At 36.3% G+C, this 24,648-nt stretch overlaps 1 protein-coding gene across 2 annotated transcripts in view; it reads left to right on the forward strand.

The window, feature by feature from the left end:
- arhgap42a (Rho GTPase activating protein 42a) overlaps positions 1-24,648 on the forward strand; it is a 72,440-nt gene that overhangs the window by 42,524 nt on the left and 5,268 nt on the right. The window contains exons 5-21 of one of the 2 annotated variants that reach the window (XM_088639024.1): positions 10,792-10,893; positions 11,216-11,326; positions 13,438-13,542; positions 14,040-14,169; positions 14,568-14,668; positions 15,734-15,843; positions 16,488-16,544; positions 18,511-18,589; positions 18,877-18,916; positions 19,187-19,249; positions 20,016-20,090; positions 20,653-20,737; positions 21,142-21,200; positions 22,053-22,158; positions 22,289-22,448; positions 23,430-23,580; positions 23,923-24,321. In XM_088639024.1, coding sequence (XP_088495150.1) covers positions 10,792-10,893; positions 11,216-11,326; positions 13,438-13,542; positions 14,040-14,169; positions 14,568-14,668; positions 15,734-15,843; positions 16,488-16,544; positions 18,511-18,589; positions 18,877-18,916; positions 19,187-19,249; positions 20,016-20,090; positions 20,653-20,737; positions 21,142-21,200; positions 22,053-22,158; positions 22,289-22,448; positions 23,430-23,580; positions 23,923-24,321 — 1,933 coding nt within the window. The remainder of the gene's footprint in view (positions 1-10,791; positions 10,894-11,215; positions 11,327-13,437; positions 13,543-14,039; positions 14,170-14,567; positions 14,669-15,733; positions 15,844-16,487; positions 16,545-18,510; positions 18,590-18,876; positions 18,917-19,186; positions 19,250-20,015; positions 20,091-20,652; positions 20,738-21,141; positions 21,201-22,052; positions 22,159-22,288; positions 22,449-23,429; positions 23,581-23,922; positions 24,322-24,648) is intronic. The other variant, XM_088639025.1, reaches the window with a different exon arrangement.

Here is a 24,648-nt window from a genome sequence, read left to right on the forward strand (position 1 = left end):
ACTACAGATATTCTGCTAATGCGTGATGTGAAGGATTTTTCTATGAAGAGGTGTAGTGACACTAGGGCAAGCACCAGAGGCCGCCTTTAGCACGGCCTCAAAGACTTGAAGTGTATTGAAGTGTGTAAACTTGAAGTGTGTTGTATAACTCAAGTTTCCCTGTGTTTGTTACATTTTAACATTCATTTAATTGAATGCATTGCCACGTTTATCAGGGCTATAAAATATGTGACAGTCACAGTGGAGTGTTTTATTTTACTGTTCTTTTTCAAAAATCAGTTAAGCCACGACCAGCACCTGGACTTTTACTTATGCCTGTATTAAAGTTGAGTTTACGTGTGAAGGTCTTTCTTGCCATGCTGATTTGTACAGAGATCTTCAAGTTCTTCCTGGAATTTCCTGTGCTATTGGCACTGAAGGATGAAAAGAATTATCCAAATGGAACAGATGGATGTGATAGTCCTGGGCTTGAGTGGTGGACATATGTCTACCAGGATATGGCTTGTCCCTTACACAGCCAGTTTCCTGGTTTCCCTGGACTAGCCTGCAGATTGTTGAAGCAGAACTCATTCTCCACAGATTTAATTCTACCACTCCAATCAACAAACCAATATGTTCCCTATTTAAAATGGAAATAGCTTGTGCCCAGTCACTTATTGATATAAGCTTTATCATTTTGAATCGGTTTATTTAAATCCTGTTGCTGTAATAAATAGAGATCCTATATGCAGCGGAACCTGGCAGTTCCAGGGTCTGAGTTAAATGGGATTTTGAAGTGTATTATAATAAATCTCTGCTGAACTTTCCCAAGCTATCTAAGGAAACATATGTTGACGAAGTGACAATTTTTATTTATAACTGTATATAAGATCTGAGTTCACCAAAATAACATTAGTTCTGATTTTTCTTTTCTCCCAGAGTATAAAATGTGACTTTGCTTTCTATTTCATTTAAGTAAAGTAATTATAGTAGTTATAACTAGATAGCAATTTACTGTAGATCAGAATTTCAAGTAAAGTTTTTTTTTATCATTTTCTATTAACATTCCTTTGTTATGTTTTCTATGTTTTCAGATACTCGCTAGTGAACATTTTTTGATTAGTTAATAATGTGACATTTAAAAATGACAACATGTATACACAACGTTCATATAAATACTGTATATGACATTTCTGAATCAATCGTCTCTGGTACATCTGTTTTATTAATTAACTAAAAGAAGTTGAAATATGTGGGTTTTACTGTGGTTGTTAAGATCTGTAATAAATCTTATCAGTTGTCATCTTGGAATCCAAACTTGTACAAATATAAGAAGTATAGCCAAGTAAGGCAAACCTTGGGACCATTGCACATGTCTTTCTTCAACCTGTGCAAACAATACATTTCCAGGAATGCAAGCTTAGATACCCATCACTGTGCTGATCGCTGAGCAGGAAAATTGTTTGAAATTCTCTGTAGCCTTACATTCAGTCTTTGCAGTTACTATAGGAGTTCTTGAGTATTCCTTTTGCAGTCTGGAGTTGGAATAAATAATAAAAGAGAAAATCTTTTCAGTTCTTCAGAGAAGCTTCACTTAAAAAGAAGTAAATATCGTCTTTGTATGGTGACTGTTCTAATGGGATTGGTACTGTACATTATCAGCCATAAGTCGAAATTTAATTTCAATATCCATGCAATTGTCAGCTGATATAACACAATATTTGCTACAACAAAATCGTTAACCATTCATACAAGGATGTTGTACATATTATAATGTTCTGACACATGCCCTGGTTCTGCCCCATTGTCAAGACTAAAAAAAACTGAAAAAACTTGAGTGGAACTAGAATTGCAATAGAAAATTGACCAACAATCATCTATAATCATCTATAATGCACTGATATTACATATGTTAAAGTTTCCCTTAACCTATGAAGTCTTCTACTTTTCATTGATCAATTCTTTTAATTTTAATCAAAACCAAAGATTCGGTCACGTTAAAATATCAGCCGTCTGCAGTCAACTGTTTGGAGGAGTGAGATTATTCACATCTGGCCTGTTTCGTCTTCAGGCTCCTTTCACACAGTATTCCCCACAGACAGAGATCCAGAAACTAGCAGTGATTCAGTGCAGGGTTCTCCAAAACGGATGTACATTTTAATTCATGTTAGCCAAATTACTAATTTTTCTCTGATTTATGTTTTAGTTACAGAAAGAAAAGTCTGCCCTCAGTTCATATTACTTGAATGCTACAGAGTTTCTTTACTATTTCTAACATTCTTACTGACAATGGTGTCTGTGTAGCACATATGGGGTTATATTCCCTATATAATCTTCTTTAGCTTCCTAAAGAAAATATTAAAAAATAATGGATTCAATGTAAAGTTTTTTTTTTCAAATGACAGTAATTTGGAAACTAAAGCAAATAAATTTTATGAAATTAACTTCTAAGACTGAATCCAAAACACATTTAAGTATGAATAGAACACCGTGAAAAGCAAGGCATATGTACAGTATACAGTATCTGGCTACATGAAAACTGTGCCAAACTCCATAGTACCCTACACAATGCATCTCTGAAGAAGTCTGTTTATAACATGGCTTGTTAAAAGTCTGTGCCTTTGTCACTGCTAGGGTCTTTAATTTCCATGAACCATTTCCTACTAATAGTTCAGCCCCCTCTGGATAAACATTTTTTACCAGACTGAGATAAAAGAGTGAGATCGCAAGGGGTCTGCCCAGCCTTACTCAACGCTGGGAATCCTGATGAATTGCAGAGTCTGACCTCTCCAATTACTGCTCAGAATGTTGGGAAAAGTCAAATGAGCTAACTGGGAAAGGATTTGAGGCATTAAACAACTTTCCTTATTTGGACTTTGTGGCTGCCTGCTCCCCAGCTGTTTCTGATAGTGAGGTCATTCACTGATGTATTGTCTGCCGGGGCCAAAGTGAAACTTTTTCTCTCTCTGCTTCCCTCCTACCTCCATCAGATAAGTCATTAGGAATGCTTAAGCAATATTTGTTTTAAAGTTCATTGACTTTTATTGTAGCCTTCAATGGACTCAGTTGTGAATTAAGCTGAGCAAGTCACCAAAGTCACCAAGCTGCTGATAACTGGGATATGAAAGAAATAGTTGGTTGCTCCCCTTTTTCAAATTAGTCAAAATCATTATTTCTTACTAGTTTTCACAGGATCAACCTAAGCATTTTTGAAGTACATATCTGTGATGATGTTTAAACTTAGTATGTTTTTTTTTCCTCCATCCTTCTTTTAGGAGAACGCTTTGTATGATTTATTTTTTCTATTGTGTTATTATAGGGGGAGGTGCAGTCCCAGGTAGTTAATGCAAAGTGAATGTAAGATAGCGCCGATAAATCCCTTTTTCTTTCTAATAGGGCTTTCCTGGCAAATCTGACCACAGCATTTCAGGGTAGTAAACTGATAGGAAAGCTTAGCTCTGCATCAGAAATGTGAAGCATTCTTTATGTCCTTTAACAACCATAATGGACCATTGCATAAACTGAAAAGAGAAAATCCCAACAGTTATCTTTATATCAGCTAAGGATAAATGTAAAATGTAGAAGGTAGGGATATAGCAGTGGACAAGGATGAATGATTTCTGGTGCGTGTATTTACACACTAGCTGAATTTTCAGTGTGGATATTTTTCCTCAGGTTTTGACGTTTGAAATGCAAAAGTAAACTGTGTTTTTCTTAGCTCCCTATTTCCCCTATCCTGCCCTAAGCCCCTTTTTGTTTCTGTTCCTTTTCTTTACTTTGAAAGACTGTATCCCATTCGGAAACAGAGCACAGACTCAAAAACCCTGAAGAACTATATGCTGGTACTTCAGACTATGGAATTCGATTGGCCCCTGGGAGAAAACATAAATAAACATTTCAAAATGTGAGACTTGGCTTGCAACTCTGTTTCACCTAACTTCCTTAGATGTTTTCTTAGGTCAGATGGTTGCTTGTTCCTGCTGGCATTCACTCTACCACAATATAAAGCACCACTCATTCACACACGTCATTGCCCCGAAGGAGTTCCAGAAATAGATCAGCCTTAAGAAAACAGTAATGAGTGTCAATGATTTGACTGGAGCAGCTTTATGAGAATCACCCCTTATTTCCTGGGAATTTGTGGTGGCTTCCTTAAACTTCTGATTCCTCTAAGACATAATGCTGCCCACCTTGTGGTACAAAGCTATGATCACATCCGTGACATAAGCTAGCTAGATCTTCAGCCAGAACCTAAATCACACCAAAAAAGAGAAACTGATTGTATATAAATAACCTGTCGTCATTCAGAACATGAAAACTCCATTATGCAATATATGGTTAAAATGTTTTTTTCCCTCACTGGTGTATAGATTCAGGCTACAATGAGAATAAACCTGTACATTTGTAAATGTGCAGCATGCTCACATACTTTTGCAGTTTTCTATGTCTAGTGCTACATACTGTAAGCACAAAAAAAATTTTTTTCTGACATAATAAGTCTTAAGCCTAATACGAATTATCCCTGTTACCAGTAGCAATGTGAAGTATTCCCTTCCTCTTTTACATTTCTGTACATTCTTTCTGACACTAAGCTGTTGGAAGCTTAAAAAACAAGGTAGATGCATTTCTATTTCCCACTCCCCCCAATTTTTTTCGGTAATTCAAAATTGTTATTAACATTGAGATTCTGAATCTTTTAAAACCAGCTCTGATGCAGCATGAAGAAAGAATCCAAAATGGTTTTTTTTCTGTGTTCACCTTAGATTTCCCATCAAAGAAACACAACAGTCTTCCGAAAGAACTAATTGAGTTCTGTACTCACAGCAAGTGAGATGTTGGAAAGTGAATGCACATTCTAAACAGTATTACAATGCATAACCACTCAGACTCCTTTCATCATCAGTGGTCTGACCATATTTGTTACGAGACTGCGGAGCTAACAGTAGGAATGAAGAGGCAGCACTTCAAAGATTTAGTGATTGAGAGAGAGACCCTATACAAATATCACTCAACATTTAAGCAACAGATTAAAGTCTTAAATGAGTTAGTGCAATGACTAAAAAATAAATAGCAAAATTCAGCAATGAGGTGATCCTTCTCTAATCAGAAGAAACCAGTCATTTCCAAGTAGTGCAATTCTGATAAATATACCTATTAACTAAGAGTGCAATGTTCATTGCTAATCTGCTGTTATTCCCTCTCTCATCATATTTCATTTAGTTGCTGTAGATTTGTATTAACTAACTAGTCATGAGGACATAATCGTCTTAGTATCTTCTTGTTAAATAATTGCTCCCTATTAACATTTAAAAGGTATCATAATTCATAATACTATAAGTAAAGTGTAGCAGTCTAGTAATGCTGCCATCAGATGGTGTGCAGTTTCATTATTGCTTGTTTTCTGGGTCTGGATTCATGTCTATAATTAGAACATTAACACCCCCATTTACAGTTTGTAGCGTTTTGCTGCTGCTATGCATATATTGGTATATAATATAATGATAGCCAAATCTGCATACCAGGGCTTTGTTTTCATACTTTTGAGTTCACGGCATTGTTTGCACAGGGAGAGGTGTTAACCCCAGTACCCTCATAAAGCCCACTTCAGGATATCTGGCCTCTCTAATTTTCCTCTGTAATTCCACTGGCGGAGTAATTTCTCATTTCTCCACCTGATCTGCTATATAGTGGGGCTTCAGGCACATAATAGCTTCCAGGCATTGCACTGGCAATTGCTGCACTTTTCGGTGGAGGAAGTGGATCAACTCCTAAGAGCTTTGGAATATTTTGGTATGAGAACTGCTTCATAAACGGAAGCCTCTCTTTTCATTATGGGTAGTAATAATAATATTTATGGGGGTCTCAAACCTGCATAGCTAGAGTGAAGAGGAGGTCCAAATAGCCTGAGCAATAGAAGGCATGTGATTTAGTATCTTCATGTAGAAGGAAGGCTGAATCTAGTAAGGCACAGCAAAAGCTATGTCCTTAAGTGCTATTAATAAGTCTGTGTGATCATTAGCTTGATCGAGCCAATTTATCTTGCAGAGGAACACACCACAGGTTTCTTGCTTAATGGCATTGAACAGCCTGTCTCAACAGAGCATCAAAAGACGTCATTGTAGGTTTTCAGGAACCCACTGCAGTAAGCAGCTAGGATCTATCAGGACATGCCAAAGTACAGGCTGCATTCATTAGCCCAATGACAGTGTCTGGTAGTAGGACAGCTAACATGTTGGGGCCTGCAGGAGAGAACATCTACAGTTTGTTGTACCTTTCTATATAATACCCAGTTCTGCGCTTTTAAAGAACTAGAGAAATATCTGAAATAGAGACTTATATTAAGAGCTTTAAGGTTGTTTTTCAAATATTATTAATTGCTAGAATTCCAAGACAAACTATGCTAAATTCTTTAATGGCAGTTACAAAATTGTTGGGGTACCATACCAATATTCTACTTTCTTGCCTCCCACAAAGAAATGCTTGCTTTCATGGCTGTATTCAACAAGAATCAGTTAATAATTTATCATATTATTTATGATTGTAGTACTTTTTTTTGTTGTTTGTAGAATAATTGAGAACAGATGTTAAGAATGATCCAATATCTATTAGCAGCTGGACTTAGTAGGAAATTATTTTTAACAAACAGAAGTTTCGGGAAAAAATAAAGCTTTTAATAAAGGTTTGGAACCTCACCAAATTGTTTTTTGCTCTGTGCAAGTATGAACAGCTTGTGTGATGTGAAAGCATTACAAATAGTAATGTGACTACAGTGGTGTGTTTATTCTGGACATGGTGTTCAGTTCACTTAGTTTGCGATCAGCCCCCCAAATATTGGCACCCATAGTCCTCCTATATGGGGCAGTTTTGAATTATATAACAGATTATTCATAGGTTATACAAATTTAGAATGTCCCAAAAAGTAATTTAAGTAGATGGATCTTGTTTGACGTATCAGAAGAAAACATTAACAATTTAACAATTCCACTTGCAACTTTGTGGTAATCCCCTTAAATTTTAAAAACATACCTTTTTGTTTTTTGTTTTTCATGCATATTTCTTTTTTCAGATCGGAACGTTCCCAAATTCAATATCAGTAACTGCAAACGAAAATGCTGGTCGCAAAATAGTGGTTGAGCATCAGTCTTGCTTCTTAGTGTACAACTAGTTGTACAAGAATCTCACGAAATTGAGGAACACATTGCATAAGGATATTAGTTGGCATTTCTTCTAGTGTTGATTATAATTAGCTGCTTTAAAAGTAACATGGAGGAGTAAACAAACTGCCTTCAAGGCAATCCTTCAGTGGATCCTACTTTAAAGTCCCGCTTACAGTCACACTGAAATTATAATTAAGGCACAATGGTGATATTTGTTTATCTAATTTTAACTTTGGATGCATTTGGATGTCTACATGCATATTGTTGGCTAATGATAGGGTATGTCTGGCATTGTTACCCATCCATTACTGGCTGTCTGGTGGTGTTTGTTCTCAGTATGGGATTGAGACGAGTTCCTGTTCGGAATTCTAATCCTCTCAGGGCTCCTAACAGACTCTGTCTGCAGACAGATTCCACAGTTACTTCATTAAGGCACGCTGCTCAGCTTCAAAGCTTTCTATAACACAGTTAAACCATTCTACCAGGATCCACCCGTGTGTAGTTGCACAGTTTAAAACATTCCTAATGGGGAATGACCACAATAAAAGCTGGAAGGAAACAAGGCCATATCTCTCAGCAGGATAAAGCAGTAAATGGTTCCTCAAAGGGGGAGATATTTCATTACCTAACAGAGCTTGTTTCCGTTTCTCCTTAATTGCGAGAAAGATTAATAGATTTGTATTTCATTTTTTACGATGGAGATTAATGTTTACTATAAAAACATGATACAGTGAAAACCCAACAAATACCGTACATTATGCATCAGCATATCATCAGTTTGGAAGCCTAGGACACTGCATATTGCTCTGCATCTGTCTGTTTGCCTGCCTGTTTGTCTTCTGTGCCTTTTTTTTGCTTTCAGTCAACCTTTATTTCATCCGAGATTGGAAACTGCCAAATTATTAGCTGTTTTTCCACACGGCAGAACTGTGCACAATTGCTACAGGGCTGTATATGAAGTATTTTGGTCACACACCAGGACCTCTGAGATGAGTCTTCCCTTAGCCTCCTCCCAGATGCCCTATGAGAAACAATCATCAGGTTCTGTGGAGTTTTTCCAATCAGAAAACACAAAAGACATTTTTGTTGTGTAGAATATCGACATTAGGATTGTTATGATTTTTCAGTCTTTAAATATATATTGAATGAAAGTGATAGAGATGCTCCCCTTCTTTTCTTATTGTGACTTGCTTTTTATCATCTGTGGGACAAAGTAAAAAATATAAAGTACCTATACCACTACCTATTCACACTTTAGCATTTTTTCAGGGTTATATCTAACATACAAAACAATGGAGAAAAATAATGTTAGTATGAATGTTGATTTCAGTTTACTAATGACTTACACAGAAGGGTTCTGGGAAAAGGTTTGGAAGAAAAGTCATTTTCCAGCTGGAGTTTATCTGACTACATTTAAACAATAATCGACCTTAATTACAATCAATGTAAATCTGTGGCAGAGCTTTTTTGAAGACTTTTCTGTAATAAACCCTCATATAGAGTTAATTACCAGCATGTGGTAGGCAGGTTAAGTGAGTAACCAATTGTATATTCGGTTCTCAAGCAGAAGTCGCTAATAGTTTAAAGAGTTAGGGTTAATTCTAAGGTCATGGGAAGGGTTTTGTTTATGTCCAAACTGGAATATAAACAACCAGGATCTAATTTCTTCTTCCGCTTCAGGGAAAAAAAAAACTTTCCTTGTGTGGCTCCAAATATGCAAGTGTTAGTGAAGTGTGCTCAGTCAGAATGCAGTGAAACCAGCCATGCATAGTTCTTAAACCCCTATGTGTCTTGCAGCTGGGTATAGGAAAGGTAGTTTCTGATTCAGTAAAGCTTCATTAAAACATTTGTGTGAGACTTGTAAGTAGAAATGTTAAATCTGCATCACAATTTTCTAACTGCAGGCATGACATGTCCAATTCCAGATATTTCCAGTCCTGACAAACCATATTTGGCTCATCAAGCCATAGAGTCACGTGCCATGGAAGTGCTTTAGACAGCAGGTGTGCTGTTTGATAAAGGGAAACTGTGACTGAAGGGAAAGAAAAACATTCCTGCATTTTTGTATGGGTTTCATAGTGCAGAGGGATGATGTGCAATTTGAATATATTTAGAAATGCGGATCAGATGCACAGTGAATTTGATTTAATGAAAATAAAAATGCTTTGCTGATATATTTATTGTGCTGGTTTTTTTTTGTTCATGCTGGATTGAATAAATTGGACATGGTTATTTTAGTTATAGAATTGGCAGTGGATTGGGCATGGAGCAAAATTGTGTAAACTAAAGAAAGTGCTTGTGTAGGAACTTACTATTAACAATATATTGGACTATTGGGCCATTCTGTTCTGTAAGGTGAGGGGGCATTCTATATTAGCAACTATTATAACCAAATCTAGATAGCAAAAGTTATTTAGTTATTTAATCCCTCTGTGCAATACAAAATCTTTTTTCAGTCTTTTAGTTTATGCAATGCAATTCAACCTACACCATTCAATATATACTGAGTATCAAAAGTAACATCAGTTAGCCAATAACTGCAGTAATTTCACAGTGTTACCAGGAAAACAATAATCTTTTTTTTCCAGTAGCTGCACTGACATTTTGCTGAAGATGACAGGTTTCGATTAACATTTGACAGCAACAGGGTTGATCAAGAGGAGATCTACTGTGAGAGTCACAAGTTAGTAGCATTGTATATACACACCACTAGAAGCAATGCAAGCTGTACACCTCTGGTTGTGCAGATCCTGTCCTGTAGGATTCTGTTCACTTGCTACAGAATTCACCCCCTGCCCTCAATCAACTCTCTCACTAATGTGGTGATTCAGTACTTATGCAACAAAGTCATTCAGTTCAATTCTGACTGTCAATTACAGTCAGTTATGAATAATCACTTAGTCGAAATGACAATATTCAAAATAAGTATACTCTTCCATTTTCCTAAAAGACATGCATCCATGAATACATGACAAGTCTCTTTTGATGCTCAGTATATATCTCCTTATGAACCATCACTGTAGTACTTTGCAGTACTTGATATTTTGTAGTAAATTGGATATTTTTTTCTACTATTTCTAAGGCTTTCTTGTGTGATGATTCTTAAGTCCCCCTTTGTGCACTTATTTCTCAAGTGTTATTTGACAGCTCTGAAAACACAAAGGTGGAAAAACAGAAATAGAGTACCATCTAGTGGGTTTAACATTAAACTGCACGAAACATTGATTTTCAGATGCTAGTGTTTGGGGCACATCACAGAATTTAGATACATTGGGCTATAGGCATTAAAATATTTGGAATTTATATGCAGAGTAGGAGTTTAACCCCTACAGTATTTCTCTTGCTTGTTTGAATATAAAGTATAACTTTTAATCTAGATTAAGCTGTTTCTGATTTAATTTCTTTTTTTTTAATTGGAAGGCCCTTTTCCAAGAAATCCCTTCTTTAAAACAGGGACCTCCAAATAAATTAAAAACTCAAAAGTTGTTATAAACAATGCTACTATTAGCCCTAGAAAATACTAAAACCAGACATGCAGGCCAATAAATAAGAAATGATTTAATTGAATTTATTTTACACAAAAATGCATTTTCATCATAAACTAACATTATTGTATTTTGAAGAGATACAGTGTAATATATAACATATTTTACAGGAAGGAAAAAAGAAATTTGACAAAGAAAGTGAGAAATACTATTCAGTGTTGGAGAAGCACCTGAATTTATCATCTAAAAAGAAAGAATCTTTTTTACAAGAGGTAAGCAAATATACAGGTGTGTTTCAAATGCTGTTATAATATGAGATATTATATTGCATTAGGATGCAATGATATCCCAGAAGGAAATTTCCATAATGTGTTTAAATGTGTTGTATTTTGTTTCTGTTTGTGTTTCTTGGTATTAATTATTTATTTACTCTGCCATTGTTTGATATTTTCATGATCGTAAGACATCACAGTGGTGAATACATGTCATAAAGCCGTCAAAGTATATTTTTAAAAGGATGAAGTTTTTTAACACTTAATAATGAGTTTCCATTTTGCATCCAAGAAACTAGTCACAAATTTGTTTGTGTTTCAGGCTGATTCCCAGATTCATAAAGAACGCCAGTTTTTTTACGATGCCTCTCTTGAATACGTCTTCAAAATCCAAGAAGTTCAAGAAAAAAAGAAATTTGAATTTGTAGAACCAGTAAGTTATATGTGGGCAAGCAATCGTTCATACATGTTTCTTATCAATGTTTGTTTACTTTAAAAAAATACAATATCAGTTTTTGTTATTTAATGTTCAGATCTTTCCCATTATTGTACTTCTTTCCTAAGGTAAGGAAATCAATTGTTTTGTAGGGGTTAAATGGTACTTCTGGTGTAAAAAATTAGTATCGCACCATCTGTTTTGCATTTTTAATTAGCAATTAAAATAATTGTAACTGTGATGTAACAGGAATGAACTTCTTAAAATATTTAATTTCCAAGTTATTTTTTATCAAGATATACACTTACGTAGAATATACGCATATACTGTACGTACAGTATATATTTAGAAATATTTAGTAATATACAGAATGAACGCTGCTAAATGATGAGACATACTGAAATTATATATTTTTGTAACTGTTGTGAGTAGTGTAGTACCCTGCTTTGAAATAATATTTTTCAGGATGAGAACACTCAAAATTAAAAGACGAAAGGTTCACACACATCTACATAAAAAGGCATCTTCTACATTGCACTTACATGAAATGTAGAATTAATTGTTGCTAGGTTATTTACTAAGGAAGTGAATCATAATTCATGGCTGGGTTGGATTCCGTTTTCTTTCTGTTTCAATGTTTGGAGTTTCTGTAAGTGGTACTTATAATTCTACAAGGAAATTGGATTTTCTTTTTTAATTATAGGCAAATTGTTTACTGCTTTGAAGAATTGATGTGGGAATGTATAAGAACAGATGGAGCTCTTGGAAAATGAAAAGCAAATAAAAAGCTAATTATCTTACTGAAGTACTGTGTGTAAAGAGCTTTATGAACACAGGTTAAGGTCAATTCTTTGAACCCTACACAGAAATGAAAAATTCAGAGGTGCTTCAAAAATCTACAGGATGTCATTATGACTGGATCTGAAAATAAACATCATACAACTGTGGTTGCAATGTTTCTAAATTAATTTAATTTGGCTTTGACAAGAGTTTAAAAAAGTGGAAACACTCATAATTTCTTGACAGTGCTGAAGTGTTTTTTATACGACTCATCATCGAAAAGGTGATAAGGAGAAGGTGCTGATTTTGATGAGTTTGAAAACATCAGCTGGAAAAATGTAAATGTGACATTTACACATCCTAGGGAAAGAGGAAAAATATGGAGCACATGCTATAAAGGATGAGATACTGGCATTTGGGATCTAATAGAGCAGCCAGTGTTCTATTGCAGTACAGTGCTATTACTACCTATACCATGGCCTGCAATTTATAATTCCACTTCACAACAGGACTTCTTCTATACTAATAGATGTTAAAAATACAAGAAGTTTGTTGAGTTTACTCAAATCTTTCATAGCTGACTCTCAGTATATAAAAGTATGTTGTGTGAGTTGCCTTTTTCTGACAGTGATTGTGCAGAAATCTGTCCAAGATTAAAATCCTTCAGCGCGTTTTAGAACTAACACTGGTACTGGAAAGAAACACAAAAGCAATTACCCAGCTTCTAGCTCCGCATACCTTGATCTGACACAGAAAAAATGCAGTTTGGGAAATTGTAATGCAGCTTCTCATTATGCCTGCCTTCTTTTACTCTTGTCGATATGTAGAAGAAAGGCAGGCAGTTTCAAGCTTTCTGCACCAGTCTGTGCTGCGCTCTTCTAGAACTGCAGCCCCAGATTCTGGCTTCAAAATCTGATTTTATCTCTGAATCTACCGACTAAAAAAATCAAGAAAAATTGCCTTTTGTCACTAGTAATCTAATCCAGTTAAAAAAATGCCTCTGGTTTAAAGTATCCAGAAAATAGAAATGATCAACCCCCAATCATACTGTATATTGCCTGGCTTTTAAAAGATCTCATACTGAAATACAATTAAATCACTGGCTTCTGTGGAACACCTCTAAAATCTTCTATTCTTCAAAGTGTAACGGAAACAGATCACTCTCTTTCTGGGAATGGACCTGTATTGTTAAAAGGAGAATTACTGCGCGGCATGTTTCCACTTTAAAGCAAATAACTCATCACTGCGCTCCTCGTTTCAGGACATTTCTATTTACATATTTGACGTGTCTAATTTGTTTGATTTTTCCTGCGCTCATTTCCACACAGCTGCTGGCCTTCCTCCAAGGCCTGTTTACATTCTACCATGAGGGCTACGAGCTGGCACAGGAGTTTGAGCCCTACAAGCAACAGCTGCAGTTCAATTTACAGAATGTAAGTGCTGCTCTCCCATCTCACTGCAGTGTCAAAGGGGTTAATAGGATTGGAAAGAAATAAAAACGGGATGGGATTAAGGGAAGCTGTTTTAGAAGCAAAATTCTGCTCAGATGTTTTGTGTTGATTCATGTGTTACACTGTAAATTTCTAATTATTAAGCATGTGAAACATTTCAAACTTTTAATGTACCTACCGGGTGCTATTTGTAGATCTTTGTACCTGTTAATTTCATATTTTGTTAAAGGTTCAGCATTTAAATATAGCAAATAGCATGACTGCACATACAGCATGACTGACTTTCCCTTTGCTGATGTAATTTGTGAAGTTTGCAATTTTCAGTTTCATTAACTTGAAAAATCAACCATAATTTGGTTGAATCTAGATAAGTGATTTTGACATTTGTTTCATAACTGTGTGTTTATTTTACTTCAAGTATGGCTCTTGTCTTTGTGGTAGGAGTACTTTTGTTTTCTTAGCTTATTTGTCTGTTACAGACAAGGAACAATTTTGAGAGCACCAGGCAGGAAGTGGAGAAACTGATGAAGAGGATAAAATCTGCTGACCAAGACTATAACCCACCAGGCCAGTGGACAATGGAGGGATACCTTTATGTTCAAGAAAAGCGTACGTGTGTTAGTGATCCTTTCATTAAGCATCTCCACTCACAAAATCACATTTTAAAATCTTGAAGAATACCTAGTATTATTACATACCATTTTGATTATGTGTTTTAACACTACAGAATCTTCTACAGGTGCGGTCTCCATTCTGCTCTTAATGTTTCCATCAAATTGATTTCTTCACCATAGCATGTAGTTTCACTTTTACTTTCAGTTTTATCTACCAAAGCAGTGTTCTGATTATGTGAGATGTTTTATCTACTCTGACAAACATTTGTCCTTTTTCCTTAGTCCTATTTAGGCATTTCTGAGTTTGCAAATAATTTAAAACTGATCTTGCCAAGAACCAGCAGAATTTCTCTTTGCAGCCATTACATGCATTGTTTTTTCTTCTTACTGTAGGACCCCTGGGATTCACGTGGATCAGACATTACTGTACATATGAGAAAGGGAGCAAAACCTTCACGATGAGCAACACCGATATCAAATCGGGTGGGAAAATGGTATGTGTTTCAAAGGACAAAAGCGACAAATGTTCTAAAATTACTTGAAAGAAAAAGAAGAATACTTCTTGCCTTGTTAGCATACATTTAGCAGCTTTATTTTTTTAGTTTGATCATAATTTCAGGAACTAAGGTTAAGCCACTACCACACCCAGCAAAGTATGAATGCAGATGATGAAATTCCCTTCCATAGAAGACATACTGTATCAGTGCCAATGTCTTCCACCCCTTCACTACCCTTACCGCAGCTCCTTGGCTCTGTCCATCTAGTGCTGACATTCTGCCATCCTTTATCCTGACAGCCGGGATATTGTTCCTTCAGTCAAGCCGGATAATGCCAAACCAGGATCTCAGCTGTTCATACACTGAATTGCTTAATCATAGGGTCAGAAAGCCTTTAAATTGAAAAAAAAAGAACTGACAAACAATTCATTAGTTTTTGAAAATTCAGAGTACAAAAAATGTCATTTATGGATTTGATTTCTGTACTGTTTCAGGGAGTCTTGCCAGACTCTCTGACTGCACCAGTGACTGCAAACGCAGTTCTCCAGGTCTGTGGCCTCAGAGTAGCCACACATTTAAATTGTTAAAAAAGACACTTGTATGGTACAACACAGCTCCAATATCTAATGCTATAATATCTTATCTATATTGTAAATATTATATGCAGTATTTAGACTTTTAAGATGGTTTGTTGGCACATCCCCCAAATCCTCATAGATTCCCCTCATTGTTTGGAACACAGATTGACATATTTAGCTGAAACTAACCCAAAAGAGTATCTCTGAGTTAACCACTTGAAAGTAACTTCATCAATGTTGCATTTCAGACATGTCTCTAATTTAGTCATTAAGCAGCATTTTTTTCATTATTTGTTTCTGTCATATCCAACAGTAAGTGCATATAAATAGTTGTTAATGACACTTCTGCTCATGCATCACAGATTTGACTGGAGAGCATCCCTTGCCATTTGTATTGAGATCTTCATTTGTCTTTTTAGGATGAAATGGCATTGCCTTTTACAATGCTTGATGGCTAACATATATTTTTTTTTTGTTTCAAAAGAATGGCCTGGTCGCAAGTCCCCCTGAAATGTTCAAATTGAAGTCCTGCATCAGGAGGAAGACGGATTCCATTGACAAGCGTTTCTGTTTTGACATAGAAGTAGTAGAGAGGTTTGTACTCATTGCATTTATTTATTTGTTTACTCTGAGAAGAGGACCAGTTTCACATTTTCCATTTCTACCTCCAGGATTTTCAAGTCTTCATTCACTGCTTTGTGGCACCTTTTGTTTCACTTTGTATTACTAACTTAAGCCATTAAAATCTGGCATTGTGAGCAAATACTTTGCACAAGCATCCAACCGTAGAGTCAAAGTGTAATATTGCTGCTTCTATTCATTTTATATCGTACAACTTATAGCTTTATCCCATCATTAGTATTTCCACCATAATAAATAAGACTTCATGTGCAGTTTAAACTTTGGTTTCTCTTTACAAAGGCCATTTTCAGAAAGGCATATGATATGATTTTCAGTGTCATATAAAATACAAGTAAAACAATTACTGAATTGACCAAAAGTTAACCAGAAGTTGCAAAGTAAGGTGAATGTTACTCAGGATTTTACCATTCTTCTTCTCAGAAATTAGTAGACCTACAGTATAACATGTGATAAAAATAGCCATAGTGAATGAGATTCATTCATTTCAGTTTGCTTCCTGCATGATCTCAATGTTCCTTTATATGTAAATACCAGTGACTGGCATTTCTAAGTAGCAAACTTTCTCTACTTGTTTCTCTGTTTTCATGTTAATGTAGAAATACCCAATATCATGGAAATCTTTTCAGACCTCTTCAAATTTTCTGTAAATCCCGGTATGTTATCAGCTAAGTATCTTTCTAGAGCAGTTGCATGGGTTTGCATGTGTGCTGGTAATAAACCTGCTTTAGAAAATATATGATTTCCTAATCCTTATCCTTGCAAAGAAAAATCATCATTGCATGTAGGGATGAGCCCTTCACAGAAAGTATTTTGCACACTCTCTTAATTTTGCATTTGCTTTGACGTTACTCACAAACATGCAGACTCACAATGAAATGCTCACATATGAAAATAAAATGAATAAATATGGTATTGCATGTCTCATGCAATATACAGTATGTAACAAATTGATTAAAAAGACATTACCCACTGATATTTTTTTTGTTTCAGCTGGGTTATTTTAAGAGAAGAAACAGTAAAATAATTAAATAACACTTCGAAGATGACTTATTTTATAAACCTTCAGTCAGAAACTTTAAATCACGTATAAATCTAGTATTTTTTCTGTTAATTAATGAATCATTATGTATTTATTTATGCATTAGTTCATTCTTAGACTGATCTCAGTCCTTAAAATTATAATAAAATAATAATAAAAGAGATTTTGTAACAGGGTTTTAACAGGGTTAAACCTATAACCTCAAGTATACTGTTTGCATTTTTAGCCTTAGTATCTAGCATATCCATTTGTACAGGGCCAAGAACAGTTACCACATGCTGTTAAAAATTGCCTGTGAAGCACAGAAAACTACAGTACTAAAGAAGGATCTGTGAGACAATTTGTCACCTTCACTCTTCTTGCAAAGACTTGGAACGGCGTCTTTCCACAGCATTTATTGCAGGCTTGCATGGTGGATAATTAGGTGACTGCATATGAAAAATGTCCAGAAGGTGCTTACACTAATCATTGCTTATGGGGTGAGACATTTGCCAGTACTGTTTACTATTCAGCAGTATAGTGCTGCAAAGATCATTGGATGTACCTTATCAAAAATGTAAATAATACAATATATGCCTTTATGCTGAAGCCCTACTAACTACATTGCTTAAGATATGTGAAAATAAAATGTGTATATATTTTTATTAATTCTGAAACCATGCCAATTACACAGTTCAGAAAATACATTTAATTCAATTAAGCTATGTTTTGTAACTTCTGAGTAGTGATAAAACAAAATCAGCTATAGAATAATGCTGTTTGAGCAGATGATTATAAAAGAAATACAACAGGATTTTTTTTTGTCAAACCCAGGCTGTTTTTGTATACATGCATGGGAACGTGAACTGTCCATGTCTTATTTAACTTTGTTGTGACAGTACAGTTTTTTAACGCTTACAGTCTGAAGATGATATATGAAGATGCTTCTTCTTGGGTCTCTGCATTTCATTTGGATAAGCTATCATGTTCATTTTACAACACATTTTATGAGATCACTATGATATGCCCACTAAGTAAAACGAGGTATCATAGAACAGATTTATTGGATCACTTAAAAATTACAACACAGAAAGATACTGTATCTGGAGTGGGCCAAGCAATTTTAAAATGTTCTCATTTACAGCTAACTTGTTTTGTGCTGGTTGATGGTCTTGTTTAGGAAACCACAGAAAGTGTCTTAATTCTTTGCTGTCATGGTTTGGCGGGTTAACTTCACTATACCACTGCCACAAGCTCCCATTCACTATGATCGGTACACAGTGTTCTGTACTGTACAGTGGTCTGTGGATATAGAGACATTCTCCATGGGGAAAATAAACACAGAATGCCATGTGGTTATGCTTTTTAGTGGTTTTTATTTTACTTCAAAATGTTGACGACAGGTGGTGGCTGTGGGCAGTAATTGAGATGCCAAAAAGATAGACTCAGCTCATTAGGTAAAAGGGCTCAGTGTATAATCATGAAAAACCGGGTAAACCAGAAGAAGGTGACTATTATAAAAGTCTTCTGGGGTGCTGCAAGGAGAAGCAGCTGGTCCTGGTAAAACTCTAATAACTCAGGTTTTTGATTCTTGCAAACAGGCACGGCATCATTACCCTGCAGGCTCTGTCCGAATCCAACCGGAGGCTCTGGCTGGAGGCCATGGACGGAAAAGAGCCGGTACGTCTACTTTTTCACAAGCCGTACAGAAGTGTAATGTTGACCTTTCTTTTCTTAGCATGTCGTGCGCAAGAACTCTGTTTACAGATGCATTATTATTCCCTTCTACCTGACCTGTGAGCTTCAAAGATAACACCCACAAGGGTTTGGAAGGCAAAGGATAAGAATAATGTAACTTGGGTTTGCTTTTTTACATTTTTAACAGGCTAGGCTTAATCTAAACTTACTATGAATTTGTTTCTATTATGATGTACGGCAATAATGTTCTGGGTTTGGCTTTGTTTCAGATATACACTCTTCCAGCTATTCTGAGCAAGAAAGAAGAGAGTAAGTTTTGAACTAAAGACTTCTTAATTGTGGATATTGCACAAAATGAAAAGTTTCTTATGCTTTTAGACTCCCTTTAAAGATTCTTTAAGCAACCGACATTGGCAGATACTTTGCTGTTGATACACAATTGTAATTCCTTGCAGTTAATCAAAACGTTTTCAGTCTTCCTTTACTCTTGTTATGATCTTATCTCTTGTCCTTCTAGTAGGGATTAGAAAAGTAATGTATTTTAATTAGTGTAACTAATGCCCACTGTTGTATTTGCAGTGTTCCTCAATGAAGCAGGCTTTAATTTTGTGAAAAAGTGTATACACCTGGTGGAGATAAGGGGTAAGCAATTTATTGGTGCACTTTTTATCATTGTGTGTGATGTATATGTCACTATATCATTCTTCAGGCTATTTAGCCTAGAAGAAATAAAATTTGATGTACAATCCATTCTGTCCTGCATAGTGAAACGAAAATTAATGTACACTCCATTGGGTCCTGCATAGCGAAACAAAATTTAATGTACACTCCATTCAGTCCTGCATACAGTAGCAGAAGAATTAGTTACTCCCAGGTATCAGCTTTAGCTTTGGAGATCATCTTGGTTTTGCAGAAACTGGGACTATTAAAATTAATTTAGGCACAGTTTGTTAAGGTTCATAATTTGTGATTATTCATGCTTCAAGTGTGCAGTGCTGTTATGATTGGGGGGAGATGATAATGATTCACGTGTTTAATAATGCTTGGAAACAGTATAATTTACCTAATTGTCTACTGTGGAAACCTGCCTTTCAAATTGATGGGCAGTGAAGTGGACAGTGGGACAGTGCCCACAAGAGAGCACAGCAAACAGTGGTAAAAGTGCCTGCTGGATAGATATAACATTCTATTTAACATTATTAAAATAGATAACCCTGTATTGAATAAAATCAGAATATAGAATCAGAATGAGGTGGTTGTGTTTCTCTTAAGGATCATTTAAGAGGTTATCTCAAATTTGTTGAAATAGAGTGAAAATTAAAAATGTAAGTAAAAACATAAAAATTAACTGAGGGAATATTTGGTGTTGTTTTTTTGCTCATGTTAATTTATGTTATGTGTTTTGTAGGAATTAACACAATGGGACTGTACAGAATAGGAGGAGTGAACTCTAAGGTCCAGAAGCTGATGAATGCAGTGTTTGGTATACCAACGGTTTTGTTTCTCAGTTCATTTTCCAGTATATTGACCTAGACACGTAATGAATTTCAGGGATTCCCTAATGAATGAAAGTTACATAAATATGTTTTCTTCATTAGCTGGTTCACTTTGGTGATTTCTCAATTTCTTTCAGCAGCCGCAAGTGTTCAGGAGACTAAACACAGATGTTAATCACCAGGCATTCCTCTTACACAGTGCAAATAGCTTCTCTGGATCTCTTTCAGTGCTTGTTTATTTTGACATCCAATTGGGAAGCAGCACATTTCCACATTATTGTTTCAGCTTTTTTGATATTTACATTATGATGCATCCTGATTGAACAATAGCCCTTAAAGCTGGCTATGGGATTTATTGCTCTTTAAACCTAGCACCTTTACTAATATGGTGTAAAATTTGAATTTGTGTATTTTATAGCAACGTTATTTTCTGTACATTGTAATTCCTGCCTTAAAACGCATTAAACTAATTGCAGGGATATATTGAATTTTATATAAAGTATGTTTACTGCACAGAGCTGATATTAAAGCATCTTCAACATTTCTAAGGAAACAAAGCTCCATCAGACATGGATTTGGATCCAGACATGTGGGACAACAAAACAGTCACCAGTGGGCTGAAGAATTACCTCAGGTGAGTCTATACCTGTACACCAGTCATGCCTAGATCTACACCAGGAATTAAATAACCGATTCAGTAAACAGACACCAACAGTTATTGATTGTGTACAACATCTAAATAAGGAATGTCTTTTCAATCTCAGGTTCATTGCTTCTGAAATATATGTATGAAGGATACAGGTTACTGTCCCCTGGAATGTAAACTACTTTTCATTATAACAATGTTATAAACAGAGTATCTTCAGTAAGTATGGTTATTGCACATTATCAGTCTTGTTTCAAAGATCAAACATTTAGAGAATATCCCATGTTAAACTTGACCTTTTTAGGTATTTTAAGTGTGTAGCTCTCCCTGCATATTTCTCTCTCTTGTTTCTCAGAATTGGTATTTATTTTATTAATTTGTATATTTGCCAGATGCCTTTCAGAGCCACTGATGACTTACAAGTTTCACAAAGATTTCATCATGGCTGTCAGTAAGTTATAAAAGTCTGCTAATTGAAAACAGTTTAAATAAATTCTGTTGGGTTGACTTGTTAGTGGGCATTAATAAAATTTAAAATTGTTTTCTGCCAGAACTCTGTTTAGATGAACAGTATTATTTTTTTTCTCGTTAGGTCAGAAGTAAACATAGTGCAGATAGAGAGGAGATGCTTTGTTTTATGTGCTGGGAGCACTGAAAAGTATTTTTGCAGAATTCGGAAGATTCGTGTAACAGTGTATATTGTATATCCTATGTGGTTGCAAAGTCTTTGGCAAATTGGCAAAGTTAGTTTTTTGATCTCTTCCCCTCACAAAGACGGAGATAGATCCAAAGACAAACACAAGGTAGTCAAAATAAGGTAACCTTATCAGCTCCCTCTGGGTTTTCTCCATTCTAATACCAGCATAATACCTTCTCTAGGTGTGTTAACTTTCACTAGATGTAGAAGGAAGCTTATGCAGCAACAGAGCTGAAAAAGAGGCTCCTTGGGCTGTGACTGGGGAATTCAATTTTACCCTAATACATTGGTCATTATTAATTTATTACGAATTTAGTCATGCCCTAGCATTCAACTGTCTGGCTGTAGTCATCAATTCACAAGAAAGGGAGGTGTCCTTTTTCCCCCTTGTCGCTACAAATCTTAATATGAGCTATACATCTATAAGATGGCTCCCTGTAGGTTCTGGGGTTGGCACTAGGCCTAGCAATCATATACTGCCCTAAAGCAGGCATTGTCCTGTTCACAAATTATTCTTCTTCTCTGGTAAAAACATTAGTGAAGAGCAGACTATGACCTAGAATTCTGTGTGTATGTTTTTCATCACGATTTTGTTTCATTTTTCAGAGTCTGATGATCAGAATTACCGGGTTCGTGCTGTCCATGCCCTGGTTCACAAGCTGCCAGAGAGAAACAAGGAGATGCTTGAGATTCTAATAAAGCACCTGGTCACGTAGGTCTTGTTGGCGACATTTTATCCATCACTAACTCATCAAATGAGTTTAAAATAAAAAATGAGTTTATAATGTATGAGCTACAAATGAGCTATTCACATGGGGTGAATTGTATGGCTCTCTCTACAGGGTGTCAACTCACAGCCAACAAAACCTGATGACAATATCCAACCTTGGGGTGATTTTTGGCCCAACCCTCATGAGATCGCAGGAGGAGACAGTAGCAGCCATGATGAACATCAAGTTCCAGAACATCGTAGTAGAAATTCTAATTGAGAATTACGAGAAGGTGAGGCACATCAGGAACTCGGTTGCTCTATGTCATAGATCAGAGCTGGCCATTTGATTTAGAGTTACATGTACTGTACTGTGCTAAACATACTTGTGATTTTTTTTGAAAATGTAGACTTCTTCCTTTAATATACAAACAGTATATTGTTACATTTTATTTCAATGTATTTCCTTTTTCGCAGATGTGGCAGCTGTTTGTGCATTTGGCAGCAGGTGGCGCCATTTACTAATTTATAAGTGAATTAATCGGAAAAAGTATTGCTCTTGACCATATTCATAATAATTTACTTAAATGTATGGTATTACATTTAAGCCATTGAATTAATTAGTTCCATTAAGAAATATATGCCATTAAATTGCTTTATACTGCTATACTGCTGTGCAAATTTATTAAATAGGATCGGGAGGTGTAAAGTTGGTGCTTGTAGTTTTATCAAAGGTTTTGTGTTTTCTGTTGTTCTAACAGCTTTGGCTGTTATTAATACAGCTTAGTTTGACAAAGAAGAAATCAAGCTTGTCATTTAGCAACCTTTAGTTCACATGGACATTAATCTTGATCAGTGACTTGATTACCAGAGCTGAAGATACAGAAAGTGCAGTATATGAGAAGCTAATATAAAATGATAGAGTAGCCAATCCATTTGCCAATCAGATTTACAGTTATTGACACACTGTTAAGCATTCAACACTAACATCATCTGTTCCTCTGTACAGATCCCTAAAGCTAAAAGGCTGCTTTATTATACCGCAAAATACAGATCTGTCAAAACAGCTAAAATGTAAGCAAAAGATTTCCACAGAATTGTGCTTCTGAATAAAAAATAAATACAAAAGACATTTGTACATCTTATATATAATAAAAGTAATGACAGAAAAAAGAATCTTCTCACTACTGGAGAAATATGATTTCTAATATCTATAAACATAACTTGTCACACTCGAAACAGTGTTAATTTTGACTGTGTCTTCGGCATCGCAGATATTCCACGAGGCCCCAGACCCCAACGTGCCCCTTCCTCAGCCGCAGTCCCGGTCAAGCTCCCGCAGAAGTCGAGCCATTTGTCTTTCCACTGGGTCCCGGAGACCGAAAGGCCTCTACACACCTACCCTGTGCCTGGCAGATGCGGACAGTGAGTAATTGAATCTGAGGAAGGACCAAGAGCAGCATCCCACCTGGGATTTCACCCTCCAGTCCTGACGGACAGAGCCCTAACCAGGGTGCTTCGGGATAATGAAGAGTTAACAGGGGGGTTATGACCTTAAAGACACAAAAAGACAATGCCTGCATTTTTATTCATTGTTTATTTTGGCAAGGGACTGATTTTTACATCAAGGTCATCTGACCTTGAATGAATATTGGACTCAGTCAGAGCCGTAAAAAGGCTGTCCATTTGCAGGGCATTCATTTACAGTCCTCCTAAGGGGCCAGTAGAAATTGCTCCCCTCGTGTGTTTGTCCTCTCCTTTCTTCAGGCGACACGTTCAGCAGCAGTCCCGGCAGCACCCCCATGGGCAGCATTGAGTCTCTGTCCTCGCACTCCTCTGAGCAGAACAGCTCGTCGAAAACAAGCTCCTCTCAGCCCAAGGACAAGTCCGGCAGCAGTCTATGCTGGACGCCTTCCCAGACGTCGTCCAATGGGCCGAAGAGCTCGGCCTGCACGACCAGCCCCGACTCCAGCTCCAAGGAGGACACGGCCAAGACCGATGGGGAGTCTGACACACAGAGCCTGTCCTCCGTCACCACCACCACAGGGAACAGGTCTCCGCCTCTAGAGCTGCCGAAGAAAACCCCGTACGGAGTGGCAGAGCTGAAATCGGCAGAGCTGAGCCGTTCTGCTGCCCCTTCACTGAGATCTCTGCACCTTTCTGAAGGTAACCCCAGTGTACAACGACAATTAGCGGGCTGAGGCTTCACTTTCATTACGCATATTTATCCTGTCAGAGGAGTAGGTTTGTTTTGTTAAGAGACCGTATGGTTTTCATGATAATGTGCCTGTTTACTATAAGCAATACTGTATCTTTAAAATAAACAGGCCTTATTAATTTTTTATTGCCTGTTAATTTCTTTAGCTCCATAAGAAAGAGAAAAACAGATATTGTGATGAGAAGATCAGAAAAACATCTGTCTAGACCAGCGTCTGTCTGGTTTATTTCAAAAGAAAGGGTGGTGTTACTAATGAAGCGTTTTCACGTTCCCAG

The sequence above is a fragment of the Lepisosteus platostomus genome, chromosome 7 (assembly GCF_059453375.1).
Source record: "Lepisosteus platostomus isolate fLepPlt1 chromosome 7, fLepPlt1.hap1, whole genome shotgun sequence".
Taxonomy (NCBI): domain Eukaryota; kingdom Metazoa; phylum Chordata; class Actinopteri; order Semionotiformes; family Lepisosteidae; genus Lepisosteus; species Lepisosteus platostomus.